At 39.0% G+C, this 18,247-nt stretch overlaps 1 protein-coding gene across 1 annotated transcript in view; it reads left to right on the top strand.

The window, feature by feature from the left end:
- Nucleotides 1–18,247, top strand: part of TLL1 (tolloid like 1) — a 138,377-nt gene that overhangs the window by 94,756 nt on the left and 25,374 nt on the right. The window contains exons 10-15 of the mRNA XM_040601634.1: nt 4,599–4,701; nt 6,109–6,225; nt 7,292–7,437; nt 13,289–13,484; nt 14,904–15,029; nt 17,290–17,450. Coding sequence (XP_040457568.1) covers nt 4,599–4,701; nt 6,109–6,225; nt 7,292–7,437; nt 13,289–13,484; nt 14,904–15,029; nt 17,290–17,450 — 849 coding nt within the window. The remainder of the gene's footprint in view (nt 1–4,598; nt 4,702–6,108; nt 6,226–7,291; nt 7,438–13,288; nt 13,485–14,903; nt 15,030–17,289; nt 17,451–18,247) is intronic.

Raw genomic sequence — 18,247 nt, forward strand, 5'->3', positions numbered from 1 at the left:
TATTTAATATTTTGCAGAATTTCAAGTCAGAATCTTAAATATATTTATACTTGTTTGGTTCCTGACCAGAAATCATGCTGTGACAGACTGGGGGTTCTGCCTATATACAGCTAATGAATTCTGGTCAGTGTTAAGGAATTGCTGTATCATCAAATACCTTGGCAGGTCAGAGTAGGAAGAGGCAGTGAAGGTTATTTCATAGAATTTCAAAGGTGGGGCCCATTGAGGAGGCTTATTAAATTTTAATGGTTTCCATTTAGGTAGCGGCATTTTGAGACAATGACACGATCACACTTAAATAAAACCATCCTTTTCCCAAGTCTATCCTGGCAACTAATGTTTAGAAAATGCAAATTTCCAAATGGAAAAGAGAGAAGTCTGGTGTTTCAGCTGTGTCATGGAAAATGGAAAACTTGTGGCTAGACTAGTGAGAGACCTCCAGGCTCTACGCCACTGAGCCAATGAAGGAGGTATGTGATGTGGCTTCCATAACTTGCTTCCAACAGAGCCAGCTGGGTTAGCTTAAGCAGCTGTGGAAGGTGGCCTGACCTTGACCCAGCTGTCTACATCTCATCTGGGCAGAGAAAAAGGCTTCCACTTGTAAACCTCTCTGCCTGCACAGCTGCAGTAGAAAAAGGACAAGGAGACTGCTGAGGGCAGTAGGATTTTCAGGTAGTATGGCTAAATGCAGAGATGCCTTACCTATGGTCTGAGAAACCCAGGAAAAAAAGAAGGTAAGCGTTTAGACGGAATCTGAACTGCAAAGTGGATGAGCTGAGGAGAAGATCAAAACAATTGTAGTTGGTGAGGCCTCTTTACTTGAAGGACAAGCTGGAGAAGGAACAGCCTGCAAAGGACAGACAGAAGACAGAGTTGCTGTGTGAATGAGAGAATATACAGGACCTTTTTGCCACTCTCAGAGGTAGATTCAAATAGCACTTGGAAACATGATAAAAGAACCGAAGCAGAGGAAAGCGTATGAACAATTGTGCTTTTAGCCAGATCTGCATTTTTCTCATGGAGAATAACATGGTAAGCGGTTTTGGAATTCTGACAATATTTGTGCATTTATTTCTTTAGTACATGTCCCTGAAGGTGTGCCTGAGTATTAAAGGCAAAATGCCCTGTGGTTTAGACATCTGGGAAAGAATGCATATAAGCTAGAAGTTTGAGAGGTGTAGCAGTAGGCAGAAGAAAAGAGGCGAGTTGTGAGGTTCCCTTTCTGGAAAGGAATGGCGTGGGATGTCTGCATCCGGGAAATAAGACAGGGAAGTCGAAGCGGGAGGTGCTGCTGTTAGACTAAAAGAAGCATGAGAGTATGTGGATGGACACAACCGTAGTAGCTTAGTGAATGCCAGCTGAGAGTCTTTGTGCTTTGATGCATGCCATTTTTAGGTAAAAAGTGCAATAATCTGGAAACTGAGTAGTATGATGTTGAAAGATTTGTCATTTTCTCAGTAACACTGGAAAGAAGACATTCTTCCTATTTTGCAAAATCTAAAAAAAAATAATAAATAATCATTCTCCACCAAGGCCCTGGTGAAAAACTGGCAAGGGAAGAATGAGAGCCATCTGAAGAAAGATGTAGCTCAATAATTGAATTGAAGATAGAGGTTGTTAGGTAGAAACCCAGACTGTAGTGCTTGCTTTGTTGGGTACATTCAGGGTGTGTGCTGTGCTTATCTGAATCATGCCAGTTGTCCCTCTGCTGTTGAAATTTGTTTTACCTAACCTGACTAGCTGCATCTGGAGTGGGAAAGGAGTCTTAAAGTCTAGCTCAGAGAACCTGCAGATATATAGAAGATCTAGAATTCAAATCTTGGATGTCTCAAAGTTGGAAGTTCAAATCCTTGGAGTTCAACAGTGGACTGTCTGGATGGTTTGCTTACTGGCTTTCACCAAAAATACACTCTCCCAAAAGACATAAGCAGCACTCCCTTCTTTCTTCCTGTTCAATTCCCTACCTTCCCTGGCTTTGAAAGCAGTGATTTGATGCATTTTCTATATAAAAATTCTTTATTTTTCTAATTCACTGAGTGATTAAATGTGTGAGCATTTAATTTTTTCATCTTTTTAAACTCCATGCTTATGAAGACACCCCCTATCTACATAATGCAAGATATTAATTGAAACATTTTCATTAGGATGTAGCTTGGTTTGTTTTTCAAAGTTCCAGGAGATTGAGCCTATATTGAAAAATAGTTGAGGATACTAGAATATCTATTACTTCAAACCTTTCAGTGTAAGAAACATGTCTTCCTTAAATACATTTGTTTCTACTGTAATTTCTTTTGCAACAGAGTGGAAGGATTGCACAGCAGTTGCATCTGATTTCAGATTAGTCCATTTTAATCTCTGAGCTCAGGAATGAACTCTACAACACAATTTCATAACTGTTCATTGTTATGGGTCTTTATGATTCAGAGTGCCAATGGCATCCTGGATATGAGTTAATATTATCTAAATATGTTTCCAAAGTATCAAACTAACATTGAAGCAGACATTCTTTGCATGTAGATTTGAGATTATATTATTGCCTCCCTTTGTGGCCCTAAAATGACAGAAGGAAGGGGCCAAAAGAGAGAGGACAGGCTATATTTGTTGCATCTGCTACCCTAAAAATGTACCAGAGCTGTTTGTGGGATGTTCCCATGGAGAACACGGTGCTAGAGGCAGACTGCTGTTTAAGCAATGCTTTTGCAAGTTTTGTGGTTGTGGTAGCAGCTTCTGGATAGAACTGTTGGGCCATACCGAACCGTCAGAACAGGTATTCATTTATTCAGTGCTGTCCTGATGCTCCTTGGCATACTTCGTGTCCCATACCTTCATCCCACAAGGCTGTGGCTGCCAGCATAATGTGCTTCATTGTACAGGACTTCTGGCTGCTGGATTTTGTGTGTTGTCTTGTAGATGCTTTCTGTTTCCCATGGCATCGTGGCAGTAAAGGTGAAAGCTGAATAGAATCACTTGCGAGCTGGTCTTCCATCCAGTCAGTAGTGTCAGCGCTACGGGCTAGGGGAATATACAGCTTTTAAGGTTAAGTCAAAAAGTTTCCCATTCTCCGTTGAAAATGAGATGTTTGAGAGAATGTAATTGCTCATATGGACGTACTTAGTTATATGCTGTGGAAAGTAAGTGAAGGCCAATGCCTTGCTAGCCTAATGTTAAGACATACAGTGTCTTGCTATGAAAGATGGTCTTCATCATCTACACACCCAAACCATGGAGCTGCATGTTATCTTAAATTTAGCTTACTCCAATAGCTAATAGTTTTAATGTTCTTAATGTTACAGTCTGAAAAAGTTCTGCCTTTCAGGTTTAATACTGTACTATGTTGTGGTTGAAGAGACACAGGTGCCTGCAGAGGAGCTGGAGGCAGCCCACCCCCCCCACCCCGCTGGGGTAACCCCTGTCCCCCAGCCGGCAGTCACCGCTCCCTCGGCTGCCATGCAGATGTGTTTTTGCACTATGAGGCGTTTGCTACTGTGCAGCGATTCATGTTCGCTTTATAATAGCAGGTTTTGCTTGTGAGTTTCTAGGATCAAAGCTAAAAATAAAACCACTTCTATGCTCATCTGTGAATAAAGATTTTTAGTTAGGTTGAAATATTTATTAATCTACACTGAGGAACTCTTTTGGAAGAAGAATAATTCTTTTTCCAAATACACCTAAATCCAGTGGAAGGGTATGAATTGGCAATGATTTTACAATACAAAATATAAGTGATTTTTGATCTTCTTGTTTGGACTTAGCCCTGAAATTGCAGGACATGATGCTAAGACTGTCCTGGTCAGCCAGGGTCCAAACTGTACTTATTGTGTCATCCTGTGATCCAGCATGAATCCTATTCCTGTGTTAAAAGTGCAAGTTTATGGCAGTTTAGGATTAGTATTTCTAAACCAAAGTGGGATAATGTAATGGTCTAGGTTAGTCCTGATATTAAGTATTGAAAATATGCCTATTTACCGATCTGCTCAGTAGAATTGGGAGTCCAAGTTCAAAAGTTCCAGACATGCACAGAACTCAGATTTCTGTATATAAAGCTTTATTACAGTATCATTAAGAGTCATTAAGGGGCTGTGTATCATTTGTTCTAGTGATACTGCTTTCAGCATTACTGTCCGCCATTGTCAATATTTAACTTGTCTGAAAGTAAATTATCTTGTTAAAACAGTAGTAGAAGGAAGCACAAACCAAAATAAAATGCAATTTTTTTTTTACAGCTGTCTGTGCTGATTATAGTCAGAATGGAATGGAAGAGCAATTGGCAGGAGAATTATCAAATAACATATTTAAAATTACATTAGCACATTATTTTACCTTATTAGCATTCTCAAATTTTTATTCTTCAGTGAAAGCTCCCTGTAGGCAATTAAATGTGAGTAGTCTGTGAATCTGCTCAAATATGTAAAAGTAAATAAAGAACTTGTAATTTTCCCAAATAACTTTTACTTACTAGAAGAAATAATTGAGAAGTTAATTGTCTAAGTAATTGGAACCCTGTTACAGGTGACCAGACTGGCTTCTGTTCTGCAGAATGTTGGAGTAACTTTCTAGTATTAACCACATGTGATTTAATTAGGTGTTCTCCTCTGCAGATTGTTTTAAACTTCACCACCATGGACCTTTACAAGAGCAGTCTCTGTTGGTACGACTATATTGAAGTAAGGGATGGCTACTGGAGAAAATCGCCTCTGCTTGGTATGCAACTGTTGAATGCTGCACTGCCCGTAGTTACCGTACTCGCCGAGTTCAGTCAGTGGCCTGCTGTTGAACCCACAACAAACCTCTCGGTTTTTAGGTGTCTAGAATGTATCTAAACTTTGAGGTGGTAGAAAACTCTGAGTGGCCTCAAATAAGCCGTTCATTTGACTTCAAGCCTTCCTTTCATTGCAGCTAGTTGTTACAAAGCTGCATGTGTGGAAGGGTGAAAACTAAAAAATGTGCAACTTTTTGCTTTGCTTATGGATATTGAAATATGAAGCTGCCATAGTTTTTTTCACAGAAATGGGTAAATAGTATGCAGACAAGTCTGTAGAGCATGGGATAGGAAATCCAAAGAGCACGTCATGAACACATGCGCTGTGGCTGAGAGCACCCGCTGTAGAGTGGTACTTATGAGCTCTGTTCCTGTACTTTTAAAATCATGAATAGAAGAGCACTTCTATTTCTTCTTTGCTTGTTCTTCCCTGGTCTTGCAGAGGAAAGACATGCAAAGCAATAATGAATTCTTAGAGTTGCAACTAACATGCAGGAAGCTGAAGCCCTCCTTTTCTAAATTCAGAAGGTTAGTTAGGACATTTCACACCCCATAATGCCACCGCCTGGTCCAGAGGCTCAATTTGACATCCTGTGATTTTTCTCTGATTGAAACTGGGGATTTTAGGCCATAGGAAACATGAACATCTCCAGCTTCTTGGGTCAGTTTTGTTGCTGTTTTTAGAATGAAGACTAAAACTATTTGTTAGGGTCCTAACAGCCACACTTTAAAAGCAGAAAAAACAGAAAACGAAGCAGATACAAAAGACTGCTTTTTAACAGTAGTGCCCATTTTCTTGGCCTTGAAAAGAAAAAGACAAAGAAACAGTTAAGACCAGACAGTAATTACCCTTCTGTTCCCTTCTCTGTCACCTAGACAAACAGAATTTTCACCTACCTTGGCTGAATTTAAGAGGATAATATAGTCTAGGGTCATTTGGATGTTAGTTTTTAAATCTCTTTGGCCCTTAGACACAATGAGCAGTATTACTGTGACCTAGATTATGTTCCACTCTTAAGATTAGTACTCTCTTTCCCCTTCCAAAGTGCCTGATTTATATGTGTAGAAACAATCTATAACAATAATTTTTCTACCTAATTCTCCTAAGGTTTTATACTTAGACTTGCGAGCCTGATTGCTATGAAAAGAAATACTGAAAGCTTTATAATAAAGTCTTTGTGTATTAGATCCTGATTTGCAGAAACACATGTGATTAACCATAAGCATGTGAATAGTTCCACTGAGTGGTTATGCTGCTCCTGCTTATAATGTTAAACACTTGTATAAATGTTTGCAGCATTTGGCTTCAGAGGCAGCAGAAAATGCAGTTACTAGTTGCATGTTTTTAGGCAGGTTTTGCGGTGATAAACTGCCAGAAGTCCTTGCATCCTCCGACAGCAGGATGTGGATTGAGTTCCGCAGCAGCAGCAACTGGGTTGGGAAAGGTTTTGCAGCAGTTTATGAAGGTAAGCCTCTTATAGCATTAAAGATTGATATAGAACTGAAGACTTGATTATGAAGGAAAATATTAATATGGAGAAAAAATATTAAATGGATACTTCTGTTTATTTTTTTTTTAAAAAGGCAAATAACCTAATATGAAATAGGTATTTTATTAAGAAAAGAGACATTAGGTGTTAACTTATTAGACAGGACATTTTGCAACTCTTCCTATGATCAGATTTCAGATGACTCTTTTCCAGGGACACCACTAATAATAGTCATAAACATTTTTTGCCAGTTGTTTAACTAAATGTGCATGTTCTTGTACTTAGTGGGTGGAGAGATTTCTTTGAGTACTTTCTGTTTATTCTTCAGAAAAGTCTGATTTAATCCCAGAGCATATGGAAAACTTAATAGAGACACTCCCACACACACTGAGTAGATTAGCAATTCAACATTCACCTGTTTAAAATAGGGCCTGTTTTCTCAAGTATTGAATCTGTGGTAGTAAACTGTACTATTTAGTTGATATTCACAGATCTTTACATGATTACCAGTATGGGCCCTGAAAAGTACATTTATTTTTCCTGAAAATATTTTTTATTTTTATTAGGTGTTTCTTCAAATTCATTGTAAGCTTGCAGTGGTAAACTGCAGGTTAAAATACATAGATCATTATAGAATATGAGATTTCTGTCTCATTTGTCTCTTTCTAAAGGTTAGTAAATATTAATGAAGAATTTTGATTAAATGTATTTCAAAGGTGAACATAAAGTAAAATTTAATAATTTTGAAATTTTAAATATATTCTATAAAATGTGTTGGTTCAGATTAACTGTGATTCCAAAGTCTTCCTGCGCATTATAGACATGTTTAGAGATATTAGAAATGCTGAATTATATTCACTAACTGAAATATGTATAGTAGTTTAAATGGAATGTGTTTTCAATAATTTGTACTTGGTAAAATTTTTGAGTCTTCTCCAGAATAATTTACTGTTCATTCTAGAAGGGGGAGCATAAATGTCAGCTTAGGCATGACAAACAGAAAATGTCATTATTGACAATAAGAATTTTATGCTTTCATCAGCTATCTGTGGAGGCGAAATCCACAAAAATGAAGGCCAGATCCAGTCTCCCAATTATCCTGATGACTACAGACCAATGAAGGAATGTGTGTGGAAAATAACAGTGTCAGAAAACTACAATGTGGGATTAACCTTTCAAGCATTTGAGGTAAAGCCTTTTAACTAATCTCAGAAAAGCATCTAATGGATAGGTGACAGTGGCATTTAAGGGCATCCTCATTAAACCTGTGGATAAATTTCAGAATTCTCTATGAAAACTAAGCTCTAGAATCCAGTTCTACTCTCCATGAAACCTTCCTTTTGGCAGAAATTTTCAAGAAAGTTAAACATTTTTCATGTTTTCTATGCTATTTGCATTAGAATATTTAAAGTACTGACAATAGTCACGTTTTAGTAAATACATAATCCAGTTCAGCAAGGCTGCTTTAATATTCTGTTAAATAATTGGGATGTTTTTATATTTGCTAAATCTTATTGTTAAAAATGAATGTCTATCTGGAAAGAAACCACTGTGGTTTTTGGCTTCTGTTTTGAGATGAAATAAAAAAAAAAAAAGCCTACTTAAATTCAATTTACAAACCTATATTTAGCAAGGGAAGAGAAAAGCCATGGTGAGTCATACTTGTGTCTAGTGTACATCTCTGTGTATAATATTGCTACACAGTGGGAAACTATTGTATAACAACAAAAAAATATTTCATACGCCTTTTCTTATGCATACATAATACACTGCCTTGAAGTCTGTAGATAAATTTAGTATCATACTTCGAGGTCACTTATTTGAATGTGCTTCAGCATTCAAATATGTTCAGATATGAGGAACACTTTAGATCTAAACTTTTTGGCTTTATAGTGCACATAAACACAGGTATATTAAATATAGATACAGTCTCCAACTTGTAATTTTAGTCTAACAGACAGACTTCAGGGATATGGCACGCTTTTGCTGTAACTGATGATGAAAAGTCTGAGCATGAGATAACAAGGGTATGGGACTTTATCAGCAATTAGGAATATAAACAGTGGAATTTTAAAATAATTTCACAGATTATATTTAGTTTTCCCTTTTTTTGTATCCTGAATTAATGTTGGGTCCAGTGCAGACAAGATCAGATCTCCCTGACTAAACAGTTTTCCAAATGCCGTTCAGACTCTGCATGGCCTGCCTCAAGGTCTGTCTCTTTCTTTTTAAGCATTGTTGAAAATGAACAATGTTTTCAGCAGTTTTATGTAATTTAATGACTAGATATGGAGCTTTTCTGGTCTGCCATTGGTGCTCAGTATTTTTTAGTGTGATCCCAAGAGAAATGGCACTATGCCTCTGCATGAGACTTGCTGCAGTATTTGATCTCCATGCAGATGGTCAGCATTGATACACATGTACAGTACATTATCACTTGAACTTACCCCAGTTCAGTATCAATCACCTCTGGGAGAATCAAGCTTCCATCTCTTCGTATCTTTCAGGACCTCTTCCTAATCACCAAATTATGGACTATTTACAGGTGTGAAGTTGACATGTTCATGCCTCGCCATATAGGAAATAGGAAAGACCAGCAAATGAGAGCACAGTTTAGTCCAGTTTTTCCCCCAGACTATGTAGTATTATGGCACTCTCTAGAGGGGAAACATGTGGACTGACACCTCGTAAGAACAAAGAGGAAATTGAGCAGAGGTGTAGTTGAGTAGGACTCCCAAGTTAATGCCTCTGCTAGATATGTTTTGAAAGAAAAAAAAAATTTCCAACAGTAGAGACTTGAAAGGTACATGCTTTTCCAGGGAGAGTCTGAGCTGCAGTTCCGAAGTGGCAAGATGCCCTTGAGCACCAAATGAGGTGCCCCAAAAGGCGCAAGGCTTCTGTTACATCTGTCTTTGCGGCATTTCTTACTGGCTCATCTGCAGAGCGCTCTGCTGAGAGTGGGAGTTGCTTTGGAGACTCCTCTGAAGTGCCTGGCCTAGACATCCACCGTCGGGCCTGATTTCCATTTCAGGTCCAAGTGCCTGCACGGAGGTGTTCTGGTTTTTGGTACTAAGTCCCTCTCTGGACTGAATCCTTGGTGCACTGCCCAGTAAAACAAAAAGTTGTTTAAAAATCACAGTTCTTCGTGCCAGCTGAGATCAAGAAAAGTAAATGTCAGGCCAAAGAGTTATTGCAGCGTGTTTGTGAGAAAATTACTTCTCTGTCCTTTGAAAGGTACAGTTAAGTAAGAGGAATTCTCATTATCCATATGTAATGCTAGGAAAAATAACTGTATAAATAACCTTCACACTGAAATGAAGGCACTAAGGGAAGCTCAGAATTTCGATTTCAAACTGTTATCAATGAGTCATCTTGTTTTGCCTGCTGTGGGCAATGCATTTTTGCACTGTGTGGGATTACCCTCTTCTTATTTGGCTGCTTGATGGGCCGCTACGCTTTCTGGTATCTGAATGACAACAGAGATGCTGGGACTGGTAACTTCATCTTTTCGCTTCATTATAGTCACCTTTATTATACTATTGTTTGCAAATTAGTGGTTCTTGTGGTTTTATTTAATTTTTTTAAGAACTTCTGTTGGCATGCAGCCTCACCAGCTAAGGCCATCCAGAGGGCTTGTCAAGCCGAGCCTTGTTAATCTTCCTCATTTGAGTGGCCCTGTTAATCTTTGTGCCAGTAGTGTTCATTTAAATTATTTTTACATAAGCCAGGGAATAAAGTTTATGTGGTCTTCTGATGCGTATGTCCCACCTTTTATGACTGAAGTCTATGACCTGAGTCGGATATGTTTACCTGTACTGAAATTTGACACTATCAAGAAATAAGTTAGCCCTGTCAGAAAGTAATTGGAAGAAATTTCTCCTGAAATAGGATCGCTTCTGGATTTGCTCTTCGGATCCTCTTTTGTTTAATTACTTATATATATAGGGGGACTTCTACAAAACAAAGCTACTCTGGAATTTCAAACAAATATATTTTAGTCTGAATTTTATTTTTTTTTCAAAACTGACACTATGTACAAGGAATTTTCTTTTCTTTTTAGAATGGATATTGAGAACATTTCTGGCTTTCCGTTTCACCAGGAGATTACTTACAGTTTTCTTGTGCTTATGTGCTTATGTGTCTGTTTTAGGAATTTTTCTAGTATTTTCTCAACTTAGTTCTCCAATGCCATTCAAATTGTGGGTTTCCTTCAAGGCCTTCAGGAGCTGATAGTGTCCTCCATTCTCCTATAAGCAATGAATTTTTCTGTAAAACGTGTTTATGCTTTTTTGCATTTTCGAACATTTTGCATATTTCTTCCTATCCACATGTAATATAAATCTTGTAAAACTTTAATGTTCCAATAAATAAGGTTTACAGGATCAGTCCAGTTACAACTACACTCACTGGAAGTCCTTTAATTAACTTGAGATTTTCTACCATAGTAGCAGAAAGAATAAGAGACTGTTGCAAGTGCAATAGGTCTTTGTATGGCAGTGTTCGCAGAGGAGAGTACCATGACATCTTAAAACCTGAAGTAGAGATAAGCAAAGCACATGGTTCTTTTTCATGGGTTGCCAAGTGCCTTAACACCACTTATGATTTCTCAAAACCACAATACTTATCTGTTAGTTTATATATAGGTGTAATGATTTAATCTCTTAATATAATAATATTGATAATAATAATGGCATCACTTGCGGTAGTAGTACGCTAAAAATAAATGAAGTAGAATGTCCACCTGTTGAATTATTTTATTGAAAATCAGTAGCACTTTATAAGTTGGTTGATATTTATAGTCTTAGAAAGTTTAGCAACTTACTGCTGTACAAAATGCGTTTTTAGCTGTCGATTTCTGCCCAAAATAGAGTGATTCTCAGAAATGAAACTAAAAATTCACCTCAATGAGAATTTGGTACAGGTAACTCAGAGTTGCACTTGGCCTGTGAAAAAATCGTAATTTGCATATTGCCCCATAGAACATGGAAACATGGAAAAAACAGACGTTAATTTAGTCTTGAGTAGTAAAATGACCACAGACGCATGGGGAAAATACACAAGTGGAAAATACACAATTCCTGCATTGATATTGGTGGGCTTTGGACCAGGTCAGTTCTTTCTACATCAGAGTGCAGTATGATTTTTACTGAGAAAACAAGGCGGAATTTGTTTCAAATTGGAATAAGATATCTGATGTTTAAGCTTTAGATTAATGAAAATTTGGAATTGGTATCACAGTGTCAAAAGCATCAGTGCTCAGGTAGACATACACCTGACTGCATGGTTTTTTTGCCACTGAAGTCAGCAATAGGTGGTTGCATCCCAGGCCTTCATGACTTTTCTCATTCATTTCCCAAACTCTGACCCAAAGCAGTTCCTGAGCAAACACCTAAGAAATTACTGTAAATGGCTATAAGGATTGTGCCAGAGAAGTGAGTGGGAGAAAGTACACATGTAAATGCTTGAAAAGTTGGAAAGAAGACAGACAAATTTTGTGAGTGCCATATTTTGATGCCATTAAGATGAAATACAATCAATCAGGCCCATCCCCAAATTTTCCATCTTACATAAAAGAAGCAGAAATCCTAATGTGCTAAATGAAAGCTCTTTAGTCTGTTGTGGTTACTAAGCTTAGTGTTGGTCGTAATGCACAGTTAGAGCAGAGTACCAGCAGCCACTCGTGCTAACAGGAAAACTCTGTCCAGAGATGTGGAATTTTCTGGGTTTGGTTTGGCTTTCACTTCTTTCTCATTTTAACAGAATTTGGATGTGCTGAATTAAATCTGAGGCTTCTCCAACCCCTTCTCCCTGACTGTGGTCCTGCCCCCCCACCCCAATCCCTACAGTTACCTCACAATTCAGCCAGTTCGTTGAACAATAGTTTTCTTAGAGGAATTATTTTTGAATGTTTGAACTTAGTTAATTCTTTTATAACTAACATGCTATATTACTTGAGTAACGTGCAGTAATCCTGCAGTAAAATGACCCAGATCAAGAGGGTTTTTAATTCTGTTGGGAAAGATACTCTCTCAATAAAGACAGGCATCATAAATTATCTAGCCTCCAGATAGTATCATATTTGGGCTGCTACTGCTTTCTCCTTGGTGCAATTCCCACTCTGACTGACTCTGTAAATACTATTATGCAAAGAGCACAAGGCTTGCTACAAAAGTAGAAATGCACACGTGTCCATTCACACATTAGTCTATGTTTGGATGTCATCTGGCAGGATGTTTAATGAGAGAGACATTTTCAGTTCTGGTTTCAATAAGTATCTCCATCAGTATGGCAAAGGTTCACTCATTGACCCATAAAGTCAATATACACCTGAAATCGGGAATCATGCAGCAGGGACCAGGCATATTAGCTGCAGAAAAATGATTTTAATTTTTTTGTCATCTGTTCTATTAGCTACTTAAGAGCTGGTAATTTTAGAAGTGTGTTTGGATCAAATTCTACAGACTCCCCAAACTGTTAATACACTGTAATTGTTTAGTTACCCTGCAACATCAATGGATAGTGACAAATGCAAAATTTTGCAGTGTTGAGGATAAAGGAAGAAAATAAAATATTGATCATCACCTGAAATAGCACAGGTTGATAATGTATAAAAATCATACTCATATTAATCAAATTTGAGCTTTTCAATATTTCAAACTCTATTAATATTTCAGACCTATTTAGTTATTGAACAATTAATCTTGTATACTTGAGTGTATGTGAGAATAGAGTACTTTACTTGAGCTCAGAGTAGGAATTTGATAGAACATTAGTAGGCTTAAAGGTGAGCATGTCTTAGTTTAGTTACTCTTTTTCCAGTTAGACTGTCGAGTCCCGTGTAACATCTCAACATTTTTCTCTTGTAGAAAACAGGTATAGTTGAAAACAGTCCAGTCAAGTTTGTTCATCTTCCTGATGTCTGCACCCTGAGCAGAGAACCCTAACCTTAACTATGAAAAATTTCTATTCTGTGTGTTGTCTAATTGATATTTGATATTTATGGTCAAGTTCAAATAGGTTGCTTTAAAATTTTTTACAGATTGAAAGGCATGATAACTGTGCATATGACTACTTGGAAATTCGGGATGGAACGAATGAGAACAGTCCTTTAATTGGTCACTTTTGTGGCTATGACAAGCCAGAAGACATTAGATCTACCTCTAATACCTTGTGGATGAAGTTTGTTTCTGATGGAACTGTTAACAAAGCAGGGTTTGCAGCTAACTTTTTTAAAGGTAAATGTTAAAGCATATTTTGGGAGCTGTGAAGTCCTTATCACTCGGTTTTGTAGTAGAAAAATTATTTCAGGGTATTAAAAATATCTCTCAACCTAGTTTTACTAATATCAGTTCTGTACTGTCTCCAGCACATTTTTTTCCCAGGCATACAATTTTATCAAGAACAGTAGAGGTATTTGAATGTCCCTGTGAAATATGGCCAAAGAATGAGAGAACACATTTAGTGCAACTTCTTGCTCTCTTCAGGTACAAATAATCAGCTTAGTTTTGAAACGCCTTTGACACATATCTAATCTTGTAAAAAATGGCTTTTTTGGCATGGCTTTGTCAAGTATACAGTTAAATAGTATAATCACAAATGAGCCTTTTCTGTTAAGTTTTTTCTTTTGGCTAAATGTTGTGGGTTTTCTAATTCATTTGCTGCATTAGGCTGGTTTATGAATTTATTACTTTCTGTAGGCAAGAAATTAAAAACAAAACAGCTGAGAAATCGCAGTGGCCAATGGCCTCACAGTCTTCCTGCAGTTTGGGGGGCTGTGTGTGTCACACAAGTGCAGCTGTACCTGCAGTGTCTGGTGTGTGGCAGCGTGCCCCTTACCCGGTGCTGCCCGTGGCAGCGCGAAGGCCAGGAGCAGTGATGTGGCCATGGTGACACCTGAAATACAGCTCGCACCACCAGGAGAACCTTTTTGCTCTTTGGAAAAACCGCAAGCTGAAGCTTTTCTCACCCTTAACTCTTGTTTTCACTGTAGACAATTACAAGCTTGAAGGCTGTACACATGAGAGTGGGAGTTCCGTTTTATTCCTAAGAAATTGCTTGTCCTAGTGTAAGGAAACAATATTCAACATCTAAGGAATATATTAATGATGAATCTCGTGGGTATACTTCAGATCTAGTAGAGATAATGCATTATTCCTTTCCCTCCCCCATCCCCATGCATCTTGTTCCCTTTAATATCAGTAGAATGAAAACCTGGGATTTGAGGATTCTGTTAATCTGTTTTTGAGTATGAATTCGGGATAATGCACAAATTGATTCTGTGGGAGATAAAGTGCCCTTCAAGTGACCCTGCTGTGGATTTTCAATCTTTCTTTCAACACTTTATACAACCTTTAGATTACAGCTGCCTGAATTATTGTATGCTGCCCACAAAGTGGTTATAAATTAGGTCTGCAGCTGTCGGTAGGTATTGTTGTAAAAAAAAACCACCTAAACCCCACAAAGGACAAATTTCTATTTTCTCCATTGCAGGTCTCCTTAGCATTTGAAAATCCTCTAGTCAGCAACCACAGTGTGTTATGTAGTGTGGCTTATAATGGCAAGCATACAGCTTTCTTGGTTAATATTGATCCAGCAATTGCAGCTGAGGAAGGTACTTACCTAACACTTCTTTGCATTATTCCCTGTCTTGGCAGAGGAAGATGAATGTGCCAAACCTGACAATGGTGGCTGTGAGCAGCGCTGCGTAAATACTTTGGGCAGCTACCAGTGCGCCTGCGACCCTGGCTATGAGCTTGGTCCTGACAAGAAGAGCTGCGAAGGTAGGGTGTGTGGCTGTGCGGGGGCTCTCGGAGCTCGCGGAGTGCCATTGCCCGCGTGAAACACTACGCCTTTCATACGCTGGGCCCTAGCAGTGTGAGGCTGTGGAACCCAACCTGGAAAACCAGTGCTCCCTTTTAAGTGGTGGTGCCAGGGTAATGTCTGCCCACAGCTGTCGTGTTCATCCGATGTCTGTCACTTAATTTAGCTTTGCAGGTTCTGCTGTTAGTTGATCAGGAATGATGCTAAGCAGGATTTTGTACCTTCCCAAACCACTTGTTACGTTATTCATACTCAAAGCAAAGTCTCCCACCGTGCATGAAGAGACATGCCTCAGCAGAGCAATGTGCCACTGTCTCAGAATTGGAGTATCTAATGGTCCCCCTGACCATCTCTGGCTGGGGTGTGACTGGGAAGCTGGCAGATTGGAAAAGCAGGCTCCTGTATTCCAGCTGACAGCTCAGAGAAATCCTTTCCCCTCGCAGTAGGATTGTGCGCTTTTCTTGCTGGAAACAAATTGTACTTTTCAGGGTGAGCAAAGTGTGTTCAAATAATCATTGGAGAACTAAAAATCTGATAAGTGGAAGTCTGTGTAAACATAGGATTGGACTGAGATAAGCTTTTGCATTCTATACGTATTTCATATCAAAGGAAAGAAGCGAAAGCTCTTGATCATTATGCACCGATTATTGTTCAGTTTTTATTCATAAGCAATAAATTGAGGGATAGCACAGATTATTCTTATCTCAGTTCAGCTGTCTGAGTAGCAAAGTAGCAAATGGAGTTTGAAAATTGGAGTGCTCATGGCTATGGTTTTCTTCTGATGCGATTCACTGGTCTCTTTTTTCCAATTTCCAGGCTTTAATTCATGATTTGTCACAATCTGGGGCAGTTTTCCTTAGGGTTTTTGTACTTTTTGTTCTGTTTTGTGTGCTTTTGGTTCTGTGGGCTTGGGTTGGTTTGTTTGTTTGGGGTGTGTGTGTGCATGAGGGGGTGATAGTCCTCAACTACAGTGATATTAGAACATGGATTTCAGCAAGCTAGGTGTTTTTTTTCAGTTGTTCTACCCTCCACCACCACTTAAATGGTGAGTGCATTGGAAAAAGAATTTATTTTGATATTTGCATATTAGGCAGTATACAGAAAGTAGGGTTAATCTAAGGAGAACCATGAAGACAGAGGTTTGATCTCTGGGCCTTTGATCATGAGCCCAAATTTATGTAAGGAATTTGGTTTAGTCTGCCTGCTGACCTGAGGCAGGAGGAGGAAGACTGGTGTGTGTTCTGCGTTGGCCAGATGGGCCCTGACACAAACTGGAGAGTTCTCCCAGCTGTGTTGGATGATGTAGATGTAGTGTGTGAGACCATCAGCTTGACAGGAACACCCAGTTTTTCAAACATTCAGCAGTAGCATGGAGCGGTTGGGAGAAGGTGGTGCTTCCCCCCACCAGCTCTTTAGAAAGATTTGTGGATGATTCCCAGCACTGTGACAGTGCTGTAATGGTATCAGTGCAGCAGAGTGTGATCGAGAACCCCTTCAAACCCCATTACTTTCCTTTAAAAAAAATAAATAAAATTTCCACAGGTGGAAAAGATTAAAAAAAAAAAGATTAAAAAAGGTCCTTTGCTATCTGAACTGCATTCACAAACATAGAACAGTATTGTTCTGTTGTATGGAGGTGACTATTTGGCATATATTTGAAAAAGATAGGTATTTTCTGTTACTTGAACGTCCATATTTCAGCAAAAGTAATTGTGACTGAAGACTGCATGACTGCTATCCCAAAGTGACACTATCTAGTAGGTTATGGGATGCATATACAGCTATATAATATGAGACAGGTAGGGCTGATTCTGGGTCAATAATCAAGGAGAGAAGCTGGGGAAATGTGAAGTGCATCTTAAGCAGACTGTCAGAAGAGGGGTGGTCAAGGTCCTGGGGAGGGTGGTGAGGTCAGAGGACTTGCATGGGAAAGGCTGTGAGAGAATAACCAGAGTCTCTGGAGGGAAGGGAAAAGAATTAATATGATAACGCCTTGTGTAGTCCTGAAACTTATCTCTGTCCACAAACCTGCGAGCTGTTCAAGATAGGGCCTGTCTCTTTCTCTTTGTTTGCACCAAGCATGATAAACCAAGATTCTGATTAGTCTGCCTGGGCATTGCAGAGTATAAGTAATGAGAGGACTGAATCTTCTCAGCATACTTCTGTTTATAGTAAAGCAGTTTCAGTCAAGAAACTATGCTCTCCCTTTTCATTTTACAGCTGCTTGTGGAGGACTCCTGACAAAGCTAAATGGGACTATAACCACACCAGGGTGGCCCAAAGAGTATCCACCGAACAAAAACTGTGTGTGGCAGGTGGTTGCCCCAACGCAATACAGAATTTCAATGAAGTTTGAATTTTTTGAGTTAGAAGGGAATGAAGTAAGTAACTGTGAACAAAGATCTGCATGATGTTACACACTGAACAGTTTTAACGATGTTCATAAATAGGTATTATCTTATGAAACCCTTGCTGACCTTCCATACACTGACAATAACCACAGATATTCCAGTTTTCGTTTTGGGACTGTTTCTGGATTCTTTCAAAACAAACATGGAGAGAAGAGCTCTCTTTTACATATCATCTAAATGTGTATGTATTACAAGAAATTTAAAAGAAATGTTCTGTGCTGAGTCTCAGCTGACTTTTTTTTATCAACAAAGTGAAACAGAGCAAATGGCTGAGGTATATTGGAAAGAATTCAAGAGGAGAAAATATGGAGAAACCAAATCATCTTTGCAGACTGTGACTACAAAGAATACACAGAAGCTGTGGTTAGTTACAGAGCGAGGGAGCATTTAAATCACTTACAGGTCTCTTGGAGGAGAAGTATTTTAAAAGCAGCAGTAGCAGGACTAGGGCAGGGCAGAGCAGTAGCAGTCTGAGCTGGGCAGCCAGAGGCGTGGGGAACCATCCCAGGGGCAGGCGAGGGGCAGGGCAGAGCCCGCCATGTGGTAGGGGCTGCTTCCTGGAGCTTTAAACAAAGTGGTGGGGGTTGCAGGGTTTTTTGCGTGTGGATCAGTAAAACACGGGTTTCTACACCGACTTTTCAGCCTCTGTTTTGCTTCCTAGGCGCTGCTCTGCCATACCGTTGAGTTCCCCTGCCACACGCCACCTGCCATCAAGGCTATCGGGATGTTATTCACATGACCTTAAGAACACGAATCCCAGGATATTA

The sequence above is a fragment of the Falco naumanni genome, chromosome 1 (genome assembly GCF_017639655.2).
Source record: "Falco naumanni isolate bFalNau1 chromosome 1, bFalNau1.pat, whole genome shotgun sequence".
NCBI lineage: Eukaryota > Metazoa > Chordata > Aves > Falconiformes > Falconidae > Falco > Falco naumanni.